The 22,749-nt window shown below is 37.2% G+C and overlaps 1 protein-coding gene across 1 annotated transcript in view; it reads left to right on the top strand.

The window, feature by feature from the left end:
* LMBRD1 (LMBR1 domain containing 1) overlaps positions 1–22,749 on the top strand; it is a 112,022-nt gene that overhangs the window by 58,075 nt on the left and 31,198 nt on the right. Inside the window, exon 9 of the mRNA XM_023625138.2 lies at positions 573–725. Within this exon, the coding sequence (XP_023480906.1) occupies positions 573–725 (153 nt within the window). The remainder of the gene's footprint in view (positions 1–572; positions 726–22,749) is intronic.

The following is a 22,749-nucleotide window of genomic DNA, read 5'->3' as shown; positions in this document are numbered from 1 at the left end:
CGCCAAACAGTGAGAGGATGGCGCAAAAAGACTAGGCAGGGATCTGCTCTGCTCTGCCTAGGGTTACTAGGAGTTGGAACCCGCTGGACGGCACTAACAACAACCACATAACTACCATATATTTAGAAAAGAGGGATCAAGAAAAGTTCAGTATTAAATATACACACATCCACTTTTATATGTGTGTGTGTGGGGAAGATTGTCCCTAGGTAACGTCTGTGCCAGTCTTCTTCTATTTTGTATGTGCAGTGCCGCCACAGTATCACTTGATGCGTGGTGTCTAGGTCCGTGCCTGGGATCCAAACCTGCGAAACGTGGGCTGGCGAAGCAGAGCATGTGAACTCAACCAGTATGCCACCAAGCCAGTCCCTACACACATCCACATTTTGATGCTGACCTTGGTTCAGAGATGTGTATTGTCACATTGAAGTTGTCAGTTTTTTTTCAATTTGTAAATTTGCCTAAGGAGTCCAATCTAAAAAAGTTTTTGTTGCCTGATCTGCTAAATCTGATGGGTACTTTATTGAGACCTTAATGGTAAAACAACTTTTATTTTGTTCTTTTATTTGCAGAGCAAAGATGGTCGACCTTTGCCAGCAAGGGATAAACGCGCCTTAAAACAATTTGAAGAAAGGTTACGAACACTTAGGAAGAGAGAGAGGCACCTAGAATTCATCGAAAACAGCTGGTGGACAAAATTTTGTGGTGCTCTGCGTCCCCTGAAGGTAAAGTGGAGTTTTAAGAAATTATGCTGTCCCTCTTCTTGCAAGTTTCTATAACGCCTTTCAGAGAGATTGAGTGCTTCTCTTGAGGCACTGCAGCGTGGTATTTAAGAGCATGAATTTTGGAGTTAAAATAATCTGGTTTTGAGTCACAGCCCTGTTGTTTGGTAGTTTGGGCAAGGAATGTACCCTCTCTGAGCTTCATTTACTCATGTGTAATGCAACTATTATAACAGAGTCATTGGGAAATTTAAATAGAAATATGGATAAGTAATATAGCATGCTGCTAGCATATTCTGCAAGTTTGTACTTTTCTCTGAATAGGAGATCTGGGACCCATCTTAGAACTCAGGAGCCCTAACTGACAGTAACAGAATTTGCTTCATTGTTAGATGATATTCTTTCTGAAAGTATATAAAAAAGTGTTAAGATGGAAAACCATTACTTTCTCTTTTTTTGGAAACTATCGTTTGCCAGCATTGCATTCTTGGGACTGTGGTACCTAAACTTAAGTACCTAGATTGAATTAAGGTCATCATAACATGACCCTGAGTCTAAAAAGCAGCTGGACCTGTCGGCCACAGACTTCCGTGTGTGCCCACCCTGTGTCTGGCGTTTTGAACACCAGAGCTTTGTGTATGTAAGTGTGCAAAGCCAAATGTAATTCATAAAGTGTGATGGCTGGGCCGGCTTGAGGAAGGTTAGGTGAGATGAAGCTAGAAAGCGGTTTTTGGTTAAATTGAGAAAAAAAACAAATGTTTTGGAGCATCCCATCATAGATGAGTCAGGTTGAGTTCTGGTGCTACTCTGTCTTCCTCTTACATTTAGAAAGGAGATGAGGACATGCACTGACTGCTCACTCCAAGGCTCCTCTTCTGAGAGAGTTCTTCAGAAATACCACGAGCAGGTCGCTCTGGGCATCCCTTGGGAACGTTATCTGTTAGCATACATTTTCTAAAGACTCTGCCGTCCTTCCGTAGGAGCTTTGTCTTGATAGTCCCAGAGCTGTGATGACAACCTCCCCAACCTTATCTTAATTCTCAATTGTTGTAGCTTCTTCTAAATATTTAAAACCTGGTCTCTAACATGAGCTGCCTTCTTAGACATGCTCTCTCTCATATCACTGAACATGTGCTTAGAGGGTTTTTTTTTTTTTTTGGTGAGGAGGATTGGCCCTGAGTTAACGTCTGTTGCCAATCTTCCTCTTTTTCTTTCCTTCTCCCCAAAGCCCCAGTGCCTAGTTGTATAGTCTAGTTGTAAGTGATGCTAGTTCTTCTATGTGTGCTGCCACCACAGCATGGCTTGATGAGTGGTGCTAGGTCCCCACCCAGGATCCAAACCAGTGAACCCCGGGCCACCAAAGTGGAGCGCGCAAACTTAACTACTTGGCCATGGGGCCGGCCCCCTAGAGGGATTTTTAAATTAACTTTATTAAGGATGCAGATTGATTTTGCCAAATATAGGTATGTAGCTGTGGGACATGCACATCACCCCAGAAAGCCGCTCTGTGTCTCCCATGCCCCCTTGAGCTCTGACCCCGATAACCACCAGTGTCCTTTTGTCATTGTCGTCTACTTTCATGTGTTTTCTAGATTCATAGAATGGAATCCTAGAGTGTACATTCTTTTGTCTGTCTCTGGCTCAGCACAATGTTGTTTGGATTCATCCATGTTGTTCATTTTTTTCCAGTGGTTCTCTCTGTTTTATTGCTGAGTAGCGTTCCAATGTGTGTCTGTATCACAGTTTGTTTATTCACTAACCTGTCAGTGGAGATTCGAGTTGCTTCCAGTTTGAGAGTCTTATACCTGATGCTGATGGAATATCTGTGTACAAATCTTTGTGTAGATAGGTGTTTTCATTCCATTTGTTTTTCTTGGGTAAATACCTAGGAGAAGAAGTACTGGGTCTAATGTTTAGTAAATGTTTAACTTTATCAGAAACTGCCAAAGTATTTTCCGAAGTGGTTGTACCATTGTGCATTCCCACAGCAATATAAAATTTCCAATTGCTTCACATCCTCGTCAGCTCTTATGTTGTAACTGTTTGTGCTAGCTATTCTGGTGGGCGTGTGATACTATCTTATTATGGTTTTGATTTGCCTTCCCTGGTGACTAATGATATTGAATATCTTTTTGTATTCTTAGTGGTCATTTGTATATCTTCTCTAAAATGCCTGTTTAAATCTTTTGGCCATTTTTAAAACTGGGCTTTTGTTTTATGAGTGAGTTACAAGAATTCTTTATATATTCTGGATTAAGCACTTTGTCACATAGTTGTATTGTAAATGTTATCTCCTCGTCAATGGCTTGCTTGTATGTTTTCTTTACACTGTCATTCAAAGAGATGTTTCTTTTCTTTTTTTTGATGAGGAAGAATCACCGTGAGCTAACATCTGTGCCAGTCTTCCTCTGTTTTGTATGTGGGTCACTGCCATAGCATGGCCTCCGACTAGTGGTATAGATCTATGACTGGGAACCAAACCTGAGTCACCAAAGTGAAGTGTGCTGAACTTAACCACTAGGCCACTGGGCCAGCCCCAGATGTTTGTTTTTTATACCAGACATTTTCTCCTATCTTTTCTTCTGGAAGTTTTATAGTTTTGGCTCTTATATTTAGGTTTGCAGTCCATTTTAAGGTAATTCTCTGGGATGGTATGACTTAATGGTCAACGTTTATCTTGTTTTCCATATGGGTATCTATTTGTTTCAGCACCATTTTTGTCAAGACTATCCTTTGCTCATTGAATTTCTTTGGCAGTATTGTCAAATCAGTTGATCATATATGTGTGTGGGTCTACTTCTGGACTCTCTCTTATGCTCCATCGATCTGTATGTCCATATGCTAAAACCTGATTACTGTTGCTTTAAAGTCAGTCACGAAATCAAGTAGTGGAAGTTCTTCAGTTTTGTTTGCCTTTTTCGAAATTGTTTTGGCTGTGCTAGATCCTTTGCATTTCTGTATAACTTTTAGAATCAAGTCATAATTCCACAAGAGATTCCATGGGGATTTCTATTGGGATTACTTTGAATCTATGGATAAACTTGGGGAGAATTGCTATCTTAATGTTGAATCTTCCAATCCATGAACAAGATATCTTTCCATTTATTTATGTTATCTTAAATTTCTTCTCAACGTTTCTCCAGTGTTTTGTAATGTTAAGTGAAGAAGTCTTGCATATATTTTGATAAATTTGTATTTCTTTGTTTATACTAACACAAATGATTTCATTTAATTTCAACTCTCAATTATTTGTTGCTACTATGTAGAAATTTGTTTTTGGACATTGATCTTATATCATGCAACCTGGCTAAATTATTAGTTCCAGTAACTTTATTATAGATCGTGTCAACTGCTAAAAGACGGTTTTACTTCTTCCTTTCAAATATAAGGTTTCCAATTGCTTTTTCTTTCTTATTGTGCTGGCTGAAACTTCCAGTAAAATCAGTTTGCCATTTATTCCTTTTGCTATATAAATGTGTCATTCCTGAGTATTGATGTAAATTCTTACCTGTCTTTCCATTTTCTGGTCCTAAGGAATAATAGGAATAATTAGTAATAGGCATGCCTGAAGGAAAAATCTGGGGGTACAAACTTATAATTGTGTAATTAAGGGTTTAATATGAATGCAAAGGGATAAGCACTGCTTTTTTTGCTTAAATGAAATATGAAAATTGTTTATTACTCATCATTTCTGCATTTGTCCACAGTTGATATAATTCAGAAATAGGAATCCACATGCTCGTAGTGCTTCTTAAACACTAGTATCCAAGCAGTCCTGGTGGAAGAAGGTAGAGACAGGCCCACTCACCCCTCTGCACTGCTCAGTGTATGCTGGCAGTGATTTAAGACTGTGAGAAGCTCCTGATACGAAATTTCTTTGTTATGTTCTATCTCAGAATTCTGTGGTAGTATTGCCTTTTCCTCTGTGCTATAATACATGTTTGTTTTATAACAAAATATATTAAAACTTTGCAAATGCAAAAGTTCAAACTTCTGCAGTTTTTTTTCCGTAGGAGTAGATGCCCGTGAGATGCCTCCTGATCTTGTGACTTCAGATGGCCGTGCGTTCCCTGGAGCGTGCACATCTCCTTTTAGAATCCTGAGGGTTCAGAGCATGAACTTTGCTCTCACTTTCAGTTCTGAGTCTTTGCTGTCACACACATCTGGTTTTTGAGTCCTTGCTCTGATCCTCACCAGCTGTCACCTCTTATAAATTCACCTTCCCAAAACCTCCACTTTCTCATCCTTAAAATGGAGTTACATACTTATTTCTGTTATGGGAGTTAAATGAAATAATGTATGCACTGCATTGCCTTTTGATATAAACAGCTTAGAAAATTGCAGCTGCTGTTGTTGTAGTTCTGCATATCGGATTTTTCAGCTTCTTACATACCACCATGGAACTCAGGAGAGAAAGTTAGTTTTATGTTGAAGACACTTATAAAAACAAGCATCTGATTAGAATAAGTTAATGGCTCCTTGAAACAACATTTATGTATAGTACTAAACACATTTCTAAGCATACAGTCTGTTCATTAAATACTTGATTACGTTCTTCCTGACAGAAGGGCATACTTTGAGCTTGTGAAGCTAACTGCTTAGGTAACCTGTAGATCCATTAGGTTTTGAGTGTGTATGTGTACACCTCCATAGACACCTCTTTTTGCTATATATAAGATTTTACTATATATACACCTCTTATTATAGACATACCTCTTGTATTTACATAGAAAACTATAAATTCATGTCTATAATTATATCAAATATTTTTTCAGACTTGTTTTTATTGTGGTAAAATATACATAACATAGAATTCACCGTTTTAACTATTTGTAGGTGTACACTCATTGTCATTAAGTACATTCACAATGTTGTGCAACCATTACCACTATCCATTTCCAGAATGTTTTTGTCATCCCAGACAGAGACACTATGCCCATTAACCAGGAACTCCCCATTCCTTCCCCCACACTGCCCCACATCCCCTCACAACCTCTGTTCTGCTTCTTGTCCCTCTGAACTTGCCTATTCTAGCTGCCTCATATAAGTGGAATTATACTATCTTTGTCATTTTGGGTCTGGCTTATTTCACTTTGCGTAATGTCTTCAAGGTTCATCCATGTTGTAGATGTATAAAATTTCATTCCTTTTTAAGGCTGAATTAATATTCCATTGTATGTATATACCGCATTTTGTTTACCCACCCATCTATTGGTGGAACTTTGGATTTTCACCTTTTGGCTAATGTGAATAGTGCTGCTGTGATAACTGGTGTGCAAGTATCTGTTTGATTCCCTACTTTCAATTCTTTTGGGTTTATACCTAGGTATGGAATTGCTGGATCATATGGCAATTCCGTGTTTAACTTTTTAGGAACCTGCACACTTTTTCACAGCAGCTGCACCGTTTTACATTCTCACCAGTAATGCACAGGGGTTCCAGTTTCTCTACATCTTCCTCAATACTTACTTTCCATTCTTTTGACAATAGCCAGACTTATGATTGTGAAGTGATAGCTCACTGTGGTTTTGATTTGCATTTCCCTACTGATTAGTGATGTTGAGCATCTTTTCTTTTGATTATTGATCATTTGTATATTTTCTTTGGACAAATGTTTATTCGAGTCCTTTACCCGTTTTTCAGTTATGTTTTGTTGTTGTCAAGTTGCAAGAGTTTTTTTTTTTAATATTCTGTAAAAATCTTGTAGATGAGATAGTCTATTTTTTAATAGCCTCTTTTATTTCCTTAGACTAAGCCCATTCCATCCCTCTCCTCTTCTCCTTCTAAGATATTGTCACATCTTATTCCATCTTGTGTTGTGAGTTTGTGGTTAAAATGATGAGATTATATTTATTTTTGGTGTTTTCCTTCCCTTTATTTTTATTTTTATAATTAAGGTTTTGCTAACCTGTTCTGATAGCTGCAATTTTCTGACTTTGTCTACCTGTATGTCTCCTTACTGAAGGCTTTGTAACCCCTTTCTGTTGTTGTTGTTGTTTTCAGATGTGAGGGCCTTCTTGAGCATTTCTCGTAGGGGGAGTTTTGTGGTGATGAACTCTCCTTAGCTTTTGTTACCCAGGAGAGTTTTTATTTCCCCATTGTATCTGAAGGATATTTTCGCTGGATAGAATATTCTTGGCTGAAAGTTTTTTTCTTTCAAAATTTTGAATATATCATCCCACTCTCTCCTAGCCTGTAAGGTTTCTGCTGAGAAATCCTCTGAAAACCTGATAGGGGCTCCTTTGTAGGTTATTTTCTTCTGCCTTGCTGCCCTTAATATTATTTTCTTTGTCATTGATTTTGGCCAGCTTTACTACTATATGCCTTGGAGATCTTTTTACATTGATATAGTTACAAGATCTGTTGGCTTCTTTCACTTGTATTTCCAGCCCCTCCCCAGATTTGGGAGGTTCTCAGCTATTATCTCTTTGAACAAGCTTTCTGCTCCATTCTCCTTCTCTTCTGCCTCTGGGATACCTATAACCCTTATGTTGCATTTCCTAATTGAGTTGGATATTTCTCAGAAAATTTCTTCATTTCTTTATACTCATAGTTCTGTCTCCTCCATCTGAAGCATTTCTGTATTTCTGTCCTCAAGACTGCTGATTTGCTCCTCCATAATATCAGCTCTCTTGCTCAGGGAGTCCAGATTTTTCTTTGTCTCAGCCCTTGTGTTTTTCATCTCCAGCATTTCTAATTGGTTCTTTATAGTTTCAGTCTCTTTTGTGAAGAAGTTCTTGATTTCATTGAACTATCTGTATTTTCTTGTAACTCATTAAGTTTTTTTATGGTAGCTATTTTGAATTCTCTATCATTTAGATTATAAATTTCTGTGCCTTTAGGATTGATTTCTGGGTGCTTGTCATTTCCTTCTGGTCTATCAATTTAATATATTTTTTCATACTGTTTAACAGCATGGATTTGTGCCTCCACATAGTGATAGTACTTCGTCTCAGCTTCCACCTGCTGCACTATGTGGGGGTCAAGAGCTATGTGTTCTGAGCTCACCGCGGTCCATGGCTCACTTGCTCCCAGCCCTTGGTTGCTTTTTTGTCTGTGGGGGCTCTGGCCAGCCGGCTGAGCTGGAGCACTGGGCAGGGTGAGGGGCACTTCCTTTTGCCTCTGGGATCCCAGGGCCGTTCTTGCTCTGCCCTTGCTGTCTGCTCTCCTGAGGTGCCAGCTTGATGAAGACACCTGCACAATAGCGTAGTCACCTCTGTGTGGTGATTTCCCACGAGCTGTGATGGAACTCATAGAGCAAGAGTGTTCCCATGGAGGGCTGCCCCTCCCCACTCTCCTCTCAGAGCCAGGCGTAATCCTGCACCCAGCATCACTGCCAGTGGGAGAAGGAGAGGAGATCCCCTTACCTCCTTCCACTTCCTCCAGGAGGTCCAGCACCTCTGCCTTCAGACGTACGGCTGTGTGAGTCTCTCAGATGTCTTTTGTGTTGTGTGAATGCTCTCTGTTGGAATATGAATGTCCTTTTCGTTGTATCTTAGAGGGGAGAGTTTAAAAGGAGAGCTCACTCCACCATGATGCTGATGTCACTTTTTAATATTCTAAATATTAACCCCTTATTAGGTACATGGTTTGCAAATAATTTCTCCCATTGTCAGGTTTTTTTACTCTGTTAATAATGTCCTTTGATGTACAAAAGTTTTTAATTTTATTGAAGTCCAATTTATCCATTTTGTCTTTTGTTGCTGGTGGTTTTGGTGTCCTATCCAAAAATAATTTCCAAATCCAATGCCCTGAAGATTTTCTCCTGTTTTCTTCTAAGAGTTTAATATGTTTAACTCTTACATTTAGGAGTTTGATCTATTTTGAGTTAATTTTTGTTTATGCTTATGGATAAGGGTCCAACTTCATTCTTTTGCATGTGAGTGCCCTGATTCAACACCATTTGTTGAAAACACTGTCCTTTCCCCATTGAGTGTTCTTGGCACCCTTGTCAAAAGTCATCTGACCATATCTATAAAGGTTCATTTCTAGGGTCTATTCCGTTGGTTATATGTCTGTCTTTATGCCAGTACCAAACTGTTTTGATTACTACAGCTTTGTAGTAAGTTTTAAAATCAGGACACATGAGTCCTGTAAGATGGGTTTTTCTGTTTCTGCAAAAAACACCATTTCAATTTTGGTAGAGATTACTTTGACTCTGTAGGTCACTTTCAGTGGTACTGTCATTTTTGACAATATTGTCTTGCTATCCATGAACATGAGAGGTCTTTCCATTTATTTGTGTTTTCTTCAATTTCTTTCAGCAGTGCTTTGTAGTTTCAGCATATAATTCATTTGCCTCCTTGTTTAAATTTACTCCTAAATGTTTTATTTTTTTTGATGTTATATAAATGGACTTTTCTTAATTTTCTTTTCAGGTTGTTCATTCTTAGTGTATGCATACTATAAAAAAAAAGTTTATTTGAATCAGACCCGTATTGAAGAACTAGTAAAATTTGTTTTTCTATTTGTCCCACTTCTCTCCCAACCTCCCAACAAATCAGCAAACCTAAAAACAACTAGATTTCGTAAGATAAGCAAGCAATGAAATAGAATTTTATCACACACTGACTGTGCTTAGTTGTTTTGAAGATCTGTGGGAACATTTTAATTGTTCTTTACTAGTATGTCAGTTATCCTAGAATCCTCTGAAATTGAATATGAATTTTGTTTAAAGATGTAGTAGATTTTTTTCTTCAGAGAGTAATGTTTAAAGCATGTGTAGTTTTTCTTTGTTTTAGGCCACACTATGTGAAAATGCCTAAAGGCAAACACTGGCATGGCACTTTCTGAATTTAAAGAAGGATTATAAATATTTTATGGCATTCTTAATTTTTGCTTGATCACTCTTCAATTGAGAGCTACGTTTTGGTGTAGGTGCTTCTTAATTTAGGTGTTAGAGTTCCTGTACCTGTGCGGCTTGGTAGATTATCAGTGGCTTGATGGTGTGGATGGTGGAGTTTATGCAGAGTGGACCCACCTGGAAGTGATCTAACCCATCCTCATGTCAGTACAGCAGGGGAGCTTAGGGACCTAGAAACACAGGGATTGGGGCTTGGAAATCAGCAACTGATCAATACTTACCCTTGTTTTCTGTGTGTTTGTGTTTAAGAACAACTTATTTAAAAAATACTGTTGATTCATTAACATTGAGCTTACAACCAACAGCAGGGTAACTCATGCCTGAACAAAGCTTACCTAACACGTGTGTCTTCTCAATAATCACAGCCTGCTTGCTCTCAGGGACAGCAGGCGGCACTTCAGCACTGTGCTCAGGGGCTATTTTAAACAGCAAAATCACCAGAAAAAAGCACAAAAATGCAAAGAATGTAGCAGTCAATAAACTATGTAGAGGAGACCTGTTTACAGGTCAAGAGCTGAAGCCAGAAAGCAGGTTGTTGCCTTATTCATCTTCACCTGGGAACTTACCCTTCAGGGGACCAGCTTTTCACCACTCTATGTACATCTACAAATGACCTCGAAAGCGCCACAAGTATAGATTTTAAGGTTATAAATAAATTTTAGTGAGTAGGTGAATTTGCAAATACAGAATCTGCAAATGAGAATCAACTGTACCTATAAGTAGAAACAAACACCCCAAATTCAGCAGGTTTTCTCTCTAGCTCTCACCACAAACCTTTATGTTAAACAGACCTGGGAAAAATTGCGTGGGAGAGAGAAGAGGAGATTTGAGATGGGCCTAAGATTGATCTGAAACTCCAAAAAGTTAGGTGAAATAAGGCAGTCACAAAAAGACGAATACTGTATGATTTCACTTATGTGAGATGCCCAGACTGGTCAGATTCACAGAGACAGAAGAAGAACGGTGGTTGCCAGGGGCTGGGGGAGGGGAGTGCGGAGTTCTCGTTTGATGGGTGTAAGGTTTCAGTTTTGCACATAAGAATTCTGAAAATTGGTTGCACAACAAAGTGAATGTACTAACACTACTAAACTGAATACTTAAAAATGGTTAAGATTGTAAATTTTATGTGATGTGTGTTTACCATAATTTAAAACACTGAAACAAAAAACAGAAATGGCCAAAAACCGGAGAGAAATGAGGAGAGTTGAACTCCTGGGAAAAAATGGATGGGAAACACAGTTAATTTCAGAAATGAAGATAAAATTACAGGATGTCCAAAAGAAAATAGACTCAAATCCGAATTTAATAAGACACATTGAAGAAAGTCAGGAAAACAACCAAGAGAAAGAAAACAAGATGAAGTGAAAAGGATCTGAAAGAGAGTTGAAATGGAAGATAAAGAAAAACTGCTTATGGGTGATCAGTGTCCATGCAGAAGCAAAATAAAACAAATTAGCAGAACCAATATTTAAAACCATCATCCCCAGAAACCACCTGGAAATAAATAGACATGCGTGTTCATGTTGACACAGCCGATTCTACCTGGGAAAATTGACGTGCAGCTTCCTAGGAAAACTGACTTCAAAATTAGAGAAAAATCCAAGATTTCCAAGTAAAAAAATCAGCTCACTTATATGGGCAACATAGTTAGGTTTATATCTCACTTCTCAAAAAGCATACAAAGCAAGGCAAGAATAGGGGAACGTTAAAGAAAAGTCTCAGTGAAAAAGTATGTACCGAAGAATTCATATCTAGCCAAACTATCCTTTATAAAAAGTTTTTAAACAGAACTCAGAATTCTGTACACATGAGCTCTTTTGAGAAATCCACTAGTTGTCTAGCTTCAACCAATCAAGAAGAGAGAAGGAAACATCAGAAAAATGAGTAAAGGTGAACATTTAATATTGTAGATCTATGAAGAGAAGGTGTGGGCTAGGGTGGAGAATAGTGTATAAATGTGTTCTGATGAAACAGAAAGAATGCAGTGAAGAGAGAATGGAAAGTAGAATTTCATGGATTACTGTCTAGGCAGTAGGTGGGCGTTGGATACATAAACATATGTAAGCAGTTATGTAAACAGACACTGTATAGTAAAGAGTTCAATAAGAAAACGGGCTGAGGGCACTTGAAAATTTAACTGTACTGGAACAAAAATAGGAACCTTCTCAAAGAGTGAAGAATGCACATTAACTAGAACAAGAAACACAGGAAGTATAACATATGCATGACTATTGAACAGTAAGATATTGTTGAAACTAAATGTGTCAGTCTTGTCAATAAATGTACATGGACCTAACTCACTAGTAAAAGAAGAAATTTAATTTTCTTCATAAAGAAGGTCTAACTAGCAGCTGTTTCAAAGAGATTCCTCTAACAGTGATTCTCAAGGGCTAAAAACGTGTGTTGAAAGATATGCTAGGCAAATGGAAAAAATAAGAAAGCAGAGTGTGATCTAGATATTAGACAAAGTGGAATTCAACCCAAAAAACATTAAATCCAACAAAGAAGAATGCTTTTTGTGATAGGCAGACTGCCTCCCTCCTCTCCCAATGATGTCCGTGCCCCAATGCCTGGAACCTGTGAATAGGTTACATGAAGTGGCAAAGGGACTTTGCAGTTATAGTTAAGGTTACTGACGTTAAAATATGAAGATCATCCTGGGTTATCTGGGTAAGCCCGGTCTGATCACATGAGCTCTTAAAAGCAGAGAACCTTTTTTGTGACTAGAGTCAGACGTGGTAAGGGTAAGTCAGAGATATTCAAGATGTAAGAAAGACTTGATGTGCCGTTACTGACTTGAAGATGGAGGGGGCTGTGTGAAAAGGAGTGCAAACAGCGTTAAGGAACTGAGACATGAAGACTTCCGCCTGGTAACCTCAAGGAACTGAATTCTGCCAACAATCTGAATGAGCACCGAAGTGATTCTTTTCCAGAGCCTCTGGAAGGGAGTCCAGCCCTGCTGACACCTTGATTTCTGACCTTGGGAGACCTCCAGCAGAGGGCTAGCTGAGCTGCACCTTGCTAAGACTTCTGACCCACAGAAGCTAGGAGATAATAGGCAGGTGTTGTTTTAAGCCACTAAATCTGTAGTAGTTTATCACACCCACGATAGAAAACCAATACACTTGTTAATATGAAAATTCACAATTTACAATGAAGATGTAACAGTTATGAATGTCTGTGACCCAAATAATACAGCAACCATCTTTATGAAGCAAGAACTGTGGGAGATTCAAGGAGCCATAGATTGGAACATGCTAACAGTAGGAGACTAACATAGCATTGTACTCAGGGTAAGACATTTCAAGTGGACAAAACTGAGTAAGAGCATAGAAGACCTACATGTGATCAGTAAGGAAGGTGTATCTTGTAACTTTTGAAATTTACATCCCGATAATAGAGAGTACACCTTCTCTCCAGGTGCTCATGGAACATTCACCAGAATTGACCATATGTCGTCATGAGGAACATATCAGTAAATTCCATAGAGTAGATATATTACAAACAACTCTTCTCTGATTGCAATGCATTAAAGCTAGAAATTATAACAAAATCAATAAGCTAAGACACTTTTCACTTGGAAATTAATCTTATATTCAGCAACTCGTGGGTGAAAGGAAAGGAGAAATAAAAACATTGCAGAATTTCTAAAAATTAATGGTAGCGGAAACATCACATTAGGGATACATATGGGATATATATAAAACAGTGATCAGAGAAATTCATAGCCTTTAACACGTTTATCAATAAAAATGAAAGCATAATGATGTACATGAAATTCCAAGCCCAAAAGGCTAGCAGAGGAGCAAAGTGAACCAAAAGAAAGTACAGGGGAAAAATAAAAGCAGAAAATAATGAGGTAGGGAGAGGAAAGACAAGTCAATTAATTTCTGTGTGTGTATGTTTTAATTAATAGACAAACCACTAAACTACTCCAAAAGGATCCACGGCTGCTTGGAGAAATGGCTGATTCTGAGCCTGGGGCTGGGAGGGTATCTGACAAGCCTGCGTCTGCGTGTGTAGAGAGGAAGTGCTAAATCAGAGCAGGGGCATAATTCAAGGAGCTAGAGTGAAGGGCTCCCACTGCCTAAATCTGGGCCCATTTAGGTATCAAAATAATAATAGCAACAGATGATAACACATCGAATACAATAAGAATCTGTGAAGCTATATTCATATTAATAAGTAAATGGAGAAGGGAAAGCTGTTCCCTGCAGTAGATTTCTAACAAATGAATGTAGAATGAATGTCAGAATTAGAAAATCAGCATTTGGTAAATACCACATATTGTTTCTGGCAATAGACATAAATGGGTACTAAAATTAGAAAGAGTTTGTTGGGAACAAGATATTTGCATAATCTCAAAGTATCTCTGCGTAAGACTTACTAATTACAAGAAGGACACTGGTAATTTTACATTGGAGAAACCTGACTGAAACCACCTTAGTTAGCCATGTGATGCACGTTAAGCTCGTCAGTGATGGGACAAATAGGTATGAGTGTGCCTCTGCCGTTTCTGCAGAAATACAGATCTGAATATAAGTATGAGGAATTGGCAACCCAAAATGAAGGACAACCCAAATAACTATCCTCGGCTCTTCAAAATGTAAAGATAGGAAAGTAAAAGAGATTTGGGAACTGCTCCACATTGAAGGATACTAAAAAGACTTAAGCAATGTGTGATCCTGGGTTGCATTTTGGACCAGGAAAGAAGCTAGTTTTTTCTATAAAGGACTTTAGTGGAACAATTGAAATTTGAATAAGGTCTATAGATTAGATAATAGTGTTGTATCAATATTAATTTCTTGATTTTGACAATTTGTGATTATGGGAAAGAATATTCCCATAATCACAAATTATGCGAGGTAAAATGTTAACATTTGGAGAATCTGGGTGAAAGGTCTACTGGAATTCTTTGTTGTATTTTTGCCATTTTTCCCTATATCTGAAATTGTGAAAATAAAAGGTTTTTAAAGTCTTAACTTTTCCTAGATCTTCCCCAGCCCCCAAGTTTTGGCCTGATGCTCACCTACCCCCTTTCTCAATGTAAGTTTATAAAAGTGTCTCCATCAGAATAATACTGAAGTAGAGAAGTTGCTTCTAATCCAAAATAAGGTCAGTTATAACCACGACCAAGAGCTGAGTGGTACTTCACTGACAGATCACCGTGAGAATCTTTGCGACTTGGAATATAATAATCTGTAGCCAGAGCTGAATATTATTGATCTTCTAACTTTTAAAAAAACTTTATGTAGGATACTTGCAACATAAAAGAAGCATAATTCTGTTCACAGAACAAGTCGAGATATGTAATGAAAATCATATGTTCTCGCCCTCTTACCTGTAAGGAAAGCCTGTTAGACTAATGGATTTGCTACTTAGAGTTAGGGGCCTGGGCCCATGGCCACCTCTTATGTAATACGGGACACGGAATGTTCATGGCCTCTGCAGAGAAGAAAGCTCAGGTGGGGTTAAAATTTAAGCCCAGTTATCCATTCCAAAATTCTCTTTTCAAACTCTTAACCTGCGTTGACTCAGTATCTTTTACCATGGTCATCTAATTTTCTAAATGACTTTTCTAAGGCAGGGTTTCTCAAACTTTAGTGTGAGTAGGAATTACTGGGGAATCTCGTTAAAATGCAGATTCTCATATAGTCACCCTGAGTTAGGCCCCAGGAGTCTGCATGGATAACAAGCTCCCAGTTGATACTGATGCCACTGGCCCATGATCACACTGGGATTAGCAAGAGTCTAAGCAGTTTTAAAGAGACGACATACTTCTGTTTCCTGTCCTCATTGTTATTAAAAATTAAGGAAACTAGAAACTTTCCCCTCCTCACACCACCCTTCAGTCTGCCTGGAAAACACACATTCTTTTTTTTTAAAATATTCTTCACACCTGCCATTGCTCTTGGCAAAAAAGGAAGGAATACAGGTATTTTATTTAAGGTAACATTAATAATAAAATACAATAGAAATTAACTTTTTATTTTACATTTATAACTTTTAGTTGAGTTTCCAGGTATCGTAACTTTACTTTCTACTTTTTTTGTTACATTTCTGGATACACAAAAGTTATTTTATAGATATAGGAAGTTCACCTATGAAATCTGACAAGAGATGTGTCAAAAAAAAAAAAACCCTGACCCTATATTTTTCTTGCTACGTTGCTTGGAATTTTTGTTTTACATTGTCAGACAACATTAAATTCTAGGATTAGAGGTTCATTTGGGCTAATAAGCATCTTAACACACAAATAATTTTGAGAGAATAATAAAAAGTTTATTTTTGCTATAATGATAGCTTATTTGTGCTGCATTGTAACACCAAGCGGGGTTCAGTTTAAATCAGATTTTCTCAATCTAGCACGATTGACATTTGGGGCCCTATAATCCTTTGTTGTGGGGGGTACTGTCCTGTGCACTGTAGGATGTTTAGCAGCATCCCTTGTCTCTACTCACTTGATGCAACCCCCCCATCCCACACCCCCTAGTCATGACAAAATGGCTGGAGACAGTACCAAATGTCCTTTAGTGGGTAAAATATTCCCAGTTTAGAACCACTGGTTTAAATGAAAGGAAAACTTATATAAAAGGGAGAAAGAAGAGATTTTAGGGAATGGTATGCTGTTAATTAGATAGAGGTACTTTAGTTTTCTTTTTAGGTAATGGAGAAGAGAATGTTCTAGACAGCTGATCCATCATTGGTTTAGATGACATCACATATAAAGTTAGTAGCACTGACAGTGTTTTTACTCTGATGAAAGTAATGTCTTACTTTGTATTATTCATAGATTGTATAACATACCACTTTTTACATTACAGTTTAATGGAAATTGCATAATTTATATCATTAATACACAGGAAAAATTTGGTTTCTGTCCTGCTTATTTATGTCTCTAAAACAAGATGTTTTTCTTAAGAGGTCAGTTATTCTCGATCTGTAAATTCGGTGCCATTCCAATCTAAATTCTAGCAAGTCATTTTGTGGATATTGACAAATTGCTTTTAAAATGTATGTGGAAAGAAAAGAGAGACTCAAAATAGCCAACACAATATTGAAGAACAAAGTCAGAGGACTGATGCCACTCAGCTTCACTATAAAGCTACAGTAATTAAGACAGCATGGAATGGGTGGAAGAATAGACACATAGATCAATGGAACAGAATAGAGAGCCCAGAAATAGACCCACAGAAATATTGTCAACTGATCTTTGACAAAGAAGCAAAGACATTTCATTGGAGAAGGGATAGTCTTTTCAACAAATGGTGCTGAAACAGACATCTATATGCAAGAAGTGAATCTAAACATAGACCTTATACCTTTCACAAGAGTTAACTCAAAATGGATCATAGATCTACTGTAAAAAAAATAAAACTATAAAACTTCTAGAAGATAGCATAGAAGAAAATCTAGGTGACCTTAGGTTTGGCAATGAGTTTTTAAATATATCACCAAAGCACAATCCATGAAACAAAAAATGTGATAACTTGGACTTTATTAAAATTAAAAACTTCTTTGTGAAAGACACTGTTAAGAGAATGAAAAGACAAGCCACAGACTGAGAGAAAATATTTGCAGAATACATACCTGATAAAGTACTTAAATCCAAAATGTATGAATAACTTTTAAAACTCAACAATAAGAAAACAAACAAGTCAAAGAATGGGCTCAAGTTGTAAATAGACACATCCCCACAAAAGGAGATATGCAGATGGCAAGTAAACATATAAAAAGATAGTCAACATCATATGTCTTTAGGGAACTGCAAATTAAAGCAATAATGAGATACTGCTTCACACCTATTAGTGTGGTTAAAATCCATCCCCCATCTCTCCCCCTAAAAAAATTCTGACAATACCATATGCTTGGCAAAGATGTGGAGCAATAGGAACTCATTCATTGCTGATGGGAATGCAAAATCCTATTGCCATTTTGGAAAAAAGTTTGGTAGGTTTCTTATAAAACCAAACGTAGTCTTTTCATATGATCCAGCAAGTATGCTCCTAGGTATTTATCCATTTGAATTGAAAAATGTCTACACAAAAACCTGCATATTCATGTTTATAGTTGCTTTACTCATAATTTCCAAAAATTGGAAGTAACCAGGATATCCTTCATGGTAAAGGGGTAAACAAACTGGTACATCCAAACAGTGGACTATTATTCAGTGATAAAAAGAAATGAGTTCTCAAACCAGAAAGAGAAATTAAGGAACCTTAAAGACATATTGCTAAACAAAATAAACCAGCCTGGAAATACTACCTACTGTATGATTTCAACTCCATGAGGTTCTGGAAAAGGCAAAACTATAAAGACAGTAACAAGACCAGTGGTTATCAGGGATTTGGAGTAAGGTGAGGTAAGATGGATAGGTGATTTTAGGCCAGTGAACCTATTCTGTATGATACTCTAATGGTGGAAACATGATATTATGCATTTGTCAAACCCCATAGAACTATACAACACAGAGTGAACTTTTAATGTAAACTGTCTTTAGTTAATAATAATGTATCAGTATTGTTTCATCACTTGTAACAAATTAGCACACTAATGCTAGATGTTAGGAGAAACTGTGGAGAGCAGTATAATCAGTACTGTCACCTCAGTTTTTCCATAAATTTTAAAATGTTCTTAAAAATGAAGTCTGTTAAATTTTTAAGAATCATTTTTTTGTTTGTCTCACTATTGTTTCTAATAAACACCTAGTGAAAACAACCAGTGTCCCTCAGTAGGAGACTCGCTTCATGAATTGTTACCTCCACACCAGCGAGTATTGTGCTCTGTAGGCTTTAAAACGAATGGAAGCGGTATGTATTTATATAAGACGAAAGCATTTCTTCAACAAGTGCTTAATATATTGTTCAGGACGTGTTACATTTTAACTGAAACTAATGTTCAGGTTGCAGATACTGTGTATGGGAGATATTCTTTTACTAATATGGTGTGCACTCACACACAGCAGCATACACCATTTTGGGAAGGATTCATAAGAAACTATTAATGGTAGTTACCACTGAGGAGTGCAACTGGGGACTTAGGGGTTAGTATTGAGACCTACTTAACTTCTTAAAATTTTTAGCCAAGCTTTGTTCTTAATTTTAACTGTTGGTTGTTTTTTAAAGATGTTCTTTGTACCCCCTTTGGGCCGTGGACTGTTTCCTGTACTGAAGTCTGGACTCCAGCTTTTCACGTTTTCTGTCTCCCTCAAGTCTCCTTTGTTTTGTTTAAGCCAACCTTACTGTTGCATATGTATGTGTTTCTGTATGCTTTCTAACCTGAACTATTAATTTCCAACCAAAGTAGTTCCTTTCTCTCAGGTTTTGTATACACGTGCATTTAACAGATTATGTTCAGTTTAGTAAAGGTCCAGAAATCCTTAGTAAAAATCCTTGGGTTAAATACTGCAAAATTCAGAATTTTTCATTTTTTAGCACAGGTGTGTTTATTATATTTAATAACATCCCCTATAGGATCCAGAGTGGCATCTCTCTTTCCCTCTTTCAAGCACATTTATGATTCTGCAGTCACTATATGAATATTCACAGAAAGTGGGTTAAATAAAGGCTATAAAAAGCCCCATGTTACTTTAAGCCAGGTTTTATCAACAATTAAGTTAGAAAAATAGTTCAAGTTCTAGAATGCTTTGGATTTCCAAATTGTGGATAAGCAGACCTTTATAGCTTCTTTTTTAATTCATGTCTAATTCACATAAAAATTCAGCCTTTTAAAGTATCAATTGTTTATTAGTATATGCACAGGTTGTACAGCCATCACCGTCTAATTATGAACGTTTTCTTCACCTCAAAAAGAAACTTCATACCCATTAGCAGTCTGCTCCATTCCCCTCAGCCCCTGGCAACTGCTAATATACTCTCTATCTCCATAGATTTGCCTATTCTGGAAATTCATATAAATTAAATCATTCAATATGTGTCATTTTGTGCCTGGCTTCTTTCACTTAGCATAATGTTTTTAAAAGTTCATTCGTGTTGTACATGTAACAGTACTTCATTCCTTTTTAAGACCAAATAATATTCCATTGTATGGATATGCCACATTTTATTTATCCATCATCGATTGATGGACATTTGATTTGTTTCCACTTTTTTAGCTATTATGAATAACGCTGCTGTAAACATTCATACACGAGTTTTTCTGTGGATGTATTTTTTAGTTCTGTGGGAATTACATGAAGGACTGGAATTCCTAGATTATATGGCAACTCTGTATTTAACTTTTTGAGGAAATGTCAAACTATTTTCCAAAGCAGCTGCACCATTTTACATTCCCACCAGAGTTGAATGGGGCCTTCAATTTCTCTACATCCTCGCCAACACTTGTTATTGTTCATCTTTCTTATAGCCATCTTAGTGAGTGTGACATGGCGTTTCATTGTGGGTTTGATTTGCATTTCTCTAATGTATGATGTTGAGCATCTTTTCAGGTGCTTATTGGCCATTTGTATATTTTCTTTGGAGAGATACCTATTCAAATCCTTTGTCATTTTTAAATTGGGTTGCCTTTTTATTGTTGAGTTGCAAGAGTTATTTATATTCAGGAAACAAATATATTCTCCCATTCTATGGGTTGTGTTCCCACTTTCTTGATAGTATTCTTTGAATCACAAACATTTTTATTTTTGATCGTCTATTTTTCTTTTGTTATGTGTGCTTTAGGTGTGTTTTCAGGAAAACCATAGCCTAATCCAAAGTCATGGAGCTTTACACCTATGTTTTCTACTAAGAGTTTTATAGTTTTAGCTCTTACATGTAGGTCTTTCATCCATTTTGAGTTAATAAGGGGTCCAACTTCATTCTTTAGTTTGTGGATGTCCACTTTTCTCAGCACCGTTTGTTGAAAAGTCTCTTCTCTCCCCATTGAATTTTCTTGGCGTCTTTGTCAAAAGTCAATTGAACATAGATGTACAGTTTTATTTCTGGAATCTCAGTTCATTCCATTGATCTATATTTCTATCCTAATGCCAGTACCACATAGACTTAATTACTGTAGCTTTGTAATAAGTTTTGAAATTGGGAAGTGTAAGCCCTCCAACTTTGTTGTTCTGTTGTTCTTTTTCAAGGTGGTTTTGGCTATTCTTGGTCCTTTGCATTTCCCTATATGGTCTAGGATCATCCTGTCAATTTCTACAAAGAAGCCAGCTGGGATTTTAATAGAAATTGCATTGAATCTGTAGATCAATTTAGGGAATATTGCCATCATGAAAATATTAAGTCTGATCCATGAACATGAGATGTCTTTTCATTTATTCAAGTCTTTAATTTCACTAAATGATGTTTTGTGTCTTCAGTGTACAAGTCTTGTACCTCCTTACTTAACTTTATTGCTAAGTATTTTGTTATTGATGCTATTATAAATTGAATTGTTTTCATAATTTCATTGTGGAATGTTCATGGCTAGTGTATAGAATACAACTGATTTTTGTGTATTGATCTTATGTTCTGGAACCTTGCTGAATTCATTTATTTGTTTTAATTGTTTTACTGTGATAGTCTTAGGATTTTCTAGTATAAGATGATGTCATCTGCAAATATATATAGTTTCCTTTCTTTCTAATCTGGACACCTTTCATTTTCTATCTTGCCTAATTGCCCTGGCTAGAACCTTCTGTTTAATGTTCAATAGAAGTGGCAAGAGTGAACATCCTTGCCTTGTTCCTTATTTTAGTGGGAAAACTTTTAGTCTGTCACCATTAAATAGGGTGTTTGCTGTATAAGATTTATAGATGTCCTTACAGGTTGAGGAATATTCCATATATTTCTAGTTTGTTGAACATCTTTCTCATGGCAAGTGCGTTGGATTGTATCAAATGCTTTTTTGTGTCTATTGAGATGATCGTGTGGTTTTTGTCTTTTATTCTGGTAATACGGTGTATTGATTGATTTTCTTGTGTTGAACCAACCTTGCATTCCTTGGATAAATTGCTCTTGGACATGGAGCATAATTCTGTTATTATGTTGCCAGATTTGGTTTGCTAGTACTTTGTTCAGGACTCTTACACCTATTTTTATAAGGGGTATTGGCCTGCAGTTTTCCTTTTTTGTGGTGTTTGTTCACTTTCTCTTTTTTTTTTTAAGATTGGCACCTGAGCTAACATCTGTTGCCATTCTTTTTTTTTCCTTCTCCTCAAAGCCCCCCAGTACCTAGTTGTATGTTCTAGTTGTAGGTCCTTCTAGTTGTGCCATGTGGGTTTTTTTCCATCAAATTTGGAAAGGTTTTGGCCATTATTTCTTCTAATATTCTTTCTGCCCTTCTTTCTTTCTGGGGTTCCTATTATGCCTATGTTGTTATGCTTGGTGGTATCCCACATGTTTCCAAGGCTCTGTTCACTTTTCATTATTTTTTCTTTCTGTTTCTCAGACTTGATCATCTTAATTGATTTATAGTCATATGCCACATAATGACATTTCAGTAGGTGACAGACTGCATATACAGTGGTGGTCCCATAAGATTATGATGGAAGTGGAAAATTCATATCACCCCGTGATGTTGTAGCTGTTGCAGTGTTATAGCACAACGCATTGCTAACGTGTTTGTGGTGATGCTGGTGTAAATAAGCCTACTGCACTGCCAGTCATGTGAAAGTAGAGCACATACAGTCACACACAGTACATAATACTTGATCAGGAACGGCTGTCTTACTGGTTTATGTATTTACTGTACTATACTTTTTATCATTACTTTAGAGTGTAGTCTTTCTACTTATGAAAAACAGGTTTACTGTAAAACAACATGTGAAGTTACGCCAGCAGCGGCCTCATACACCTCGTGTTCACCATATGTCTTGACTGCATTGTTTTCTCTTCTGCTTGATTTAATCTTGGGTTGTTTTGTTCATCATGGCCCCTAAGCCTACAAAATCCACTGCTAATGTTGCCAGCAAGAGGCCACATCGAGTGACCCGGAAATGAAATTAAAAGTGATTAAGGACTGTGAAGGGGGGAAATCAGTGATGCTTGTGGTTCGTCAGTCAGGCATGTCCCGTTCCACCAGGGCAGCGATCTTTAAGAACGAGAACAAAGTGACGGAAGCTGTGAAAGGATCTGCTTCATTGAAGACAATGAGGCTAACAAACGTTTCAGAAAGACCTACATCACACGTGGAGAAACTTATAATGACCTGAATTGAAGATACAGAAGCATA

The sequence above is a fragment of the Equus caballus genome, chromosome 20, assembly GCF_041296265.1.
Source record: "Equus caballus isolate H_3958 breed thoroughbred chromosome 20, TB-T2T, whole genome shotgun sequence".
NCBI lineage: Eukaryota > Metazoa > Chordata > Mammalia > Perissodactyla > Equidae > Equus > Equus caballus.
This window is presented reverse-complemented; position numbering and strand designations above follow the sequence as displayed.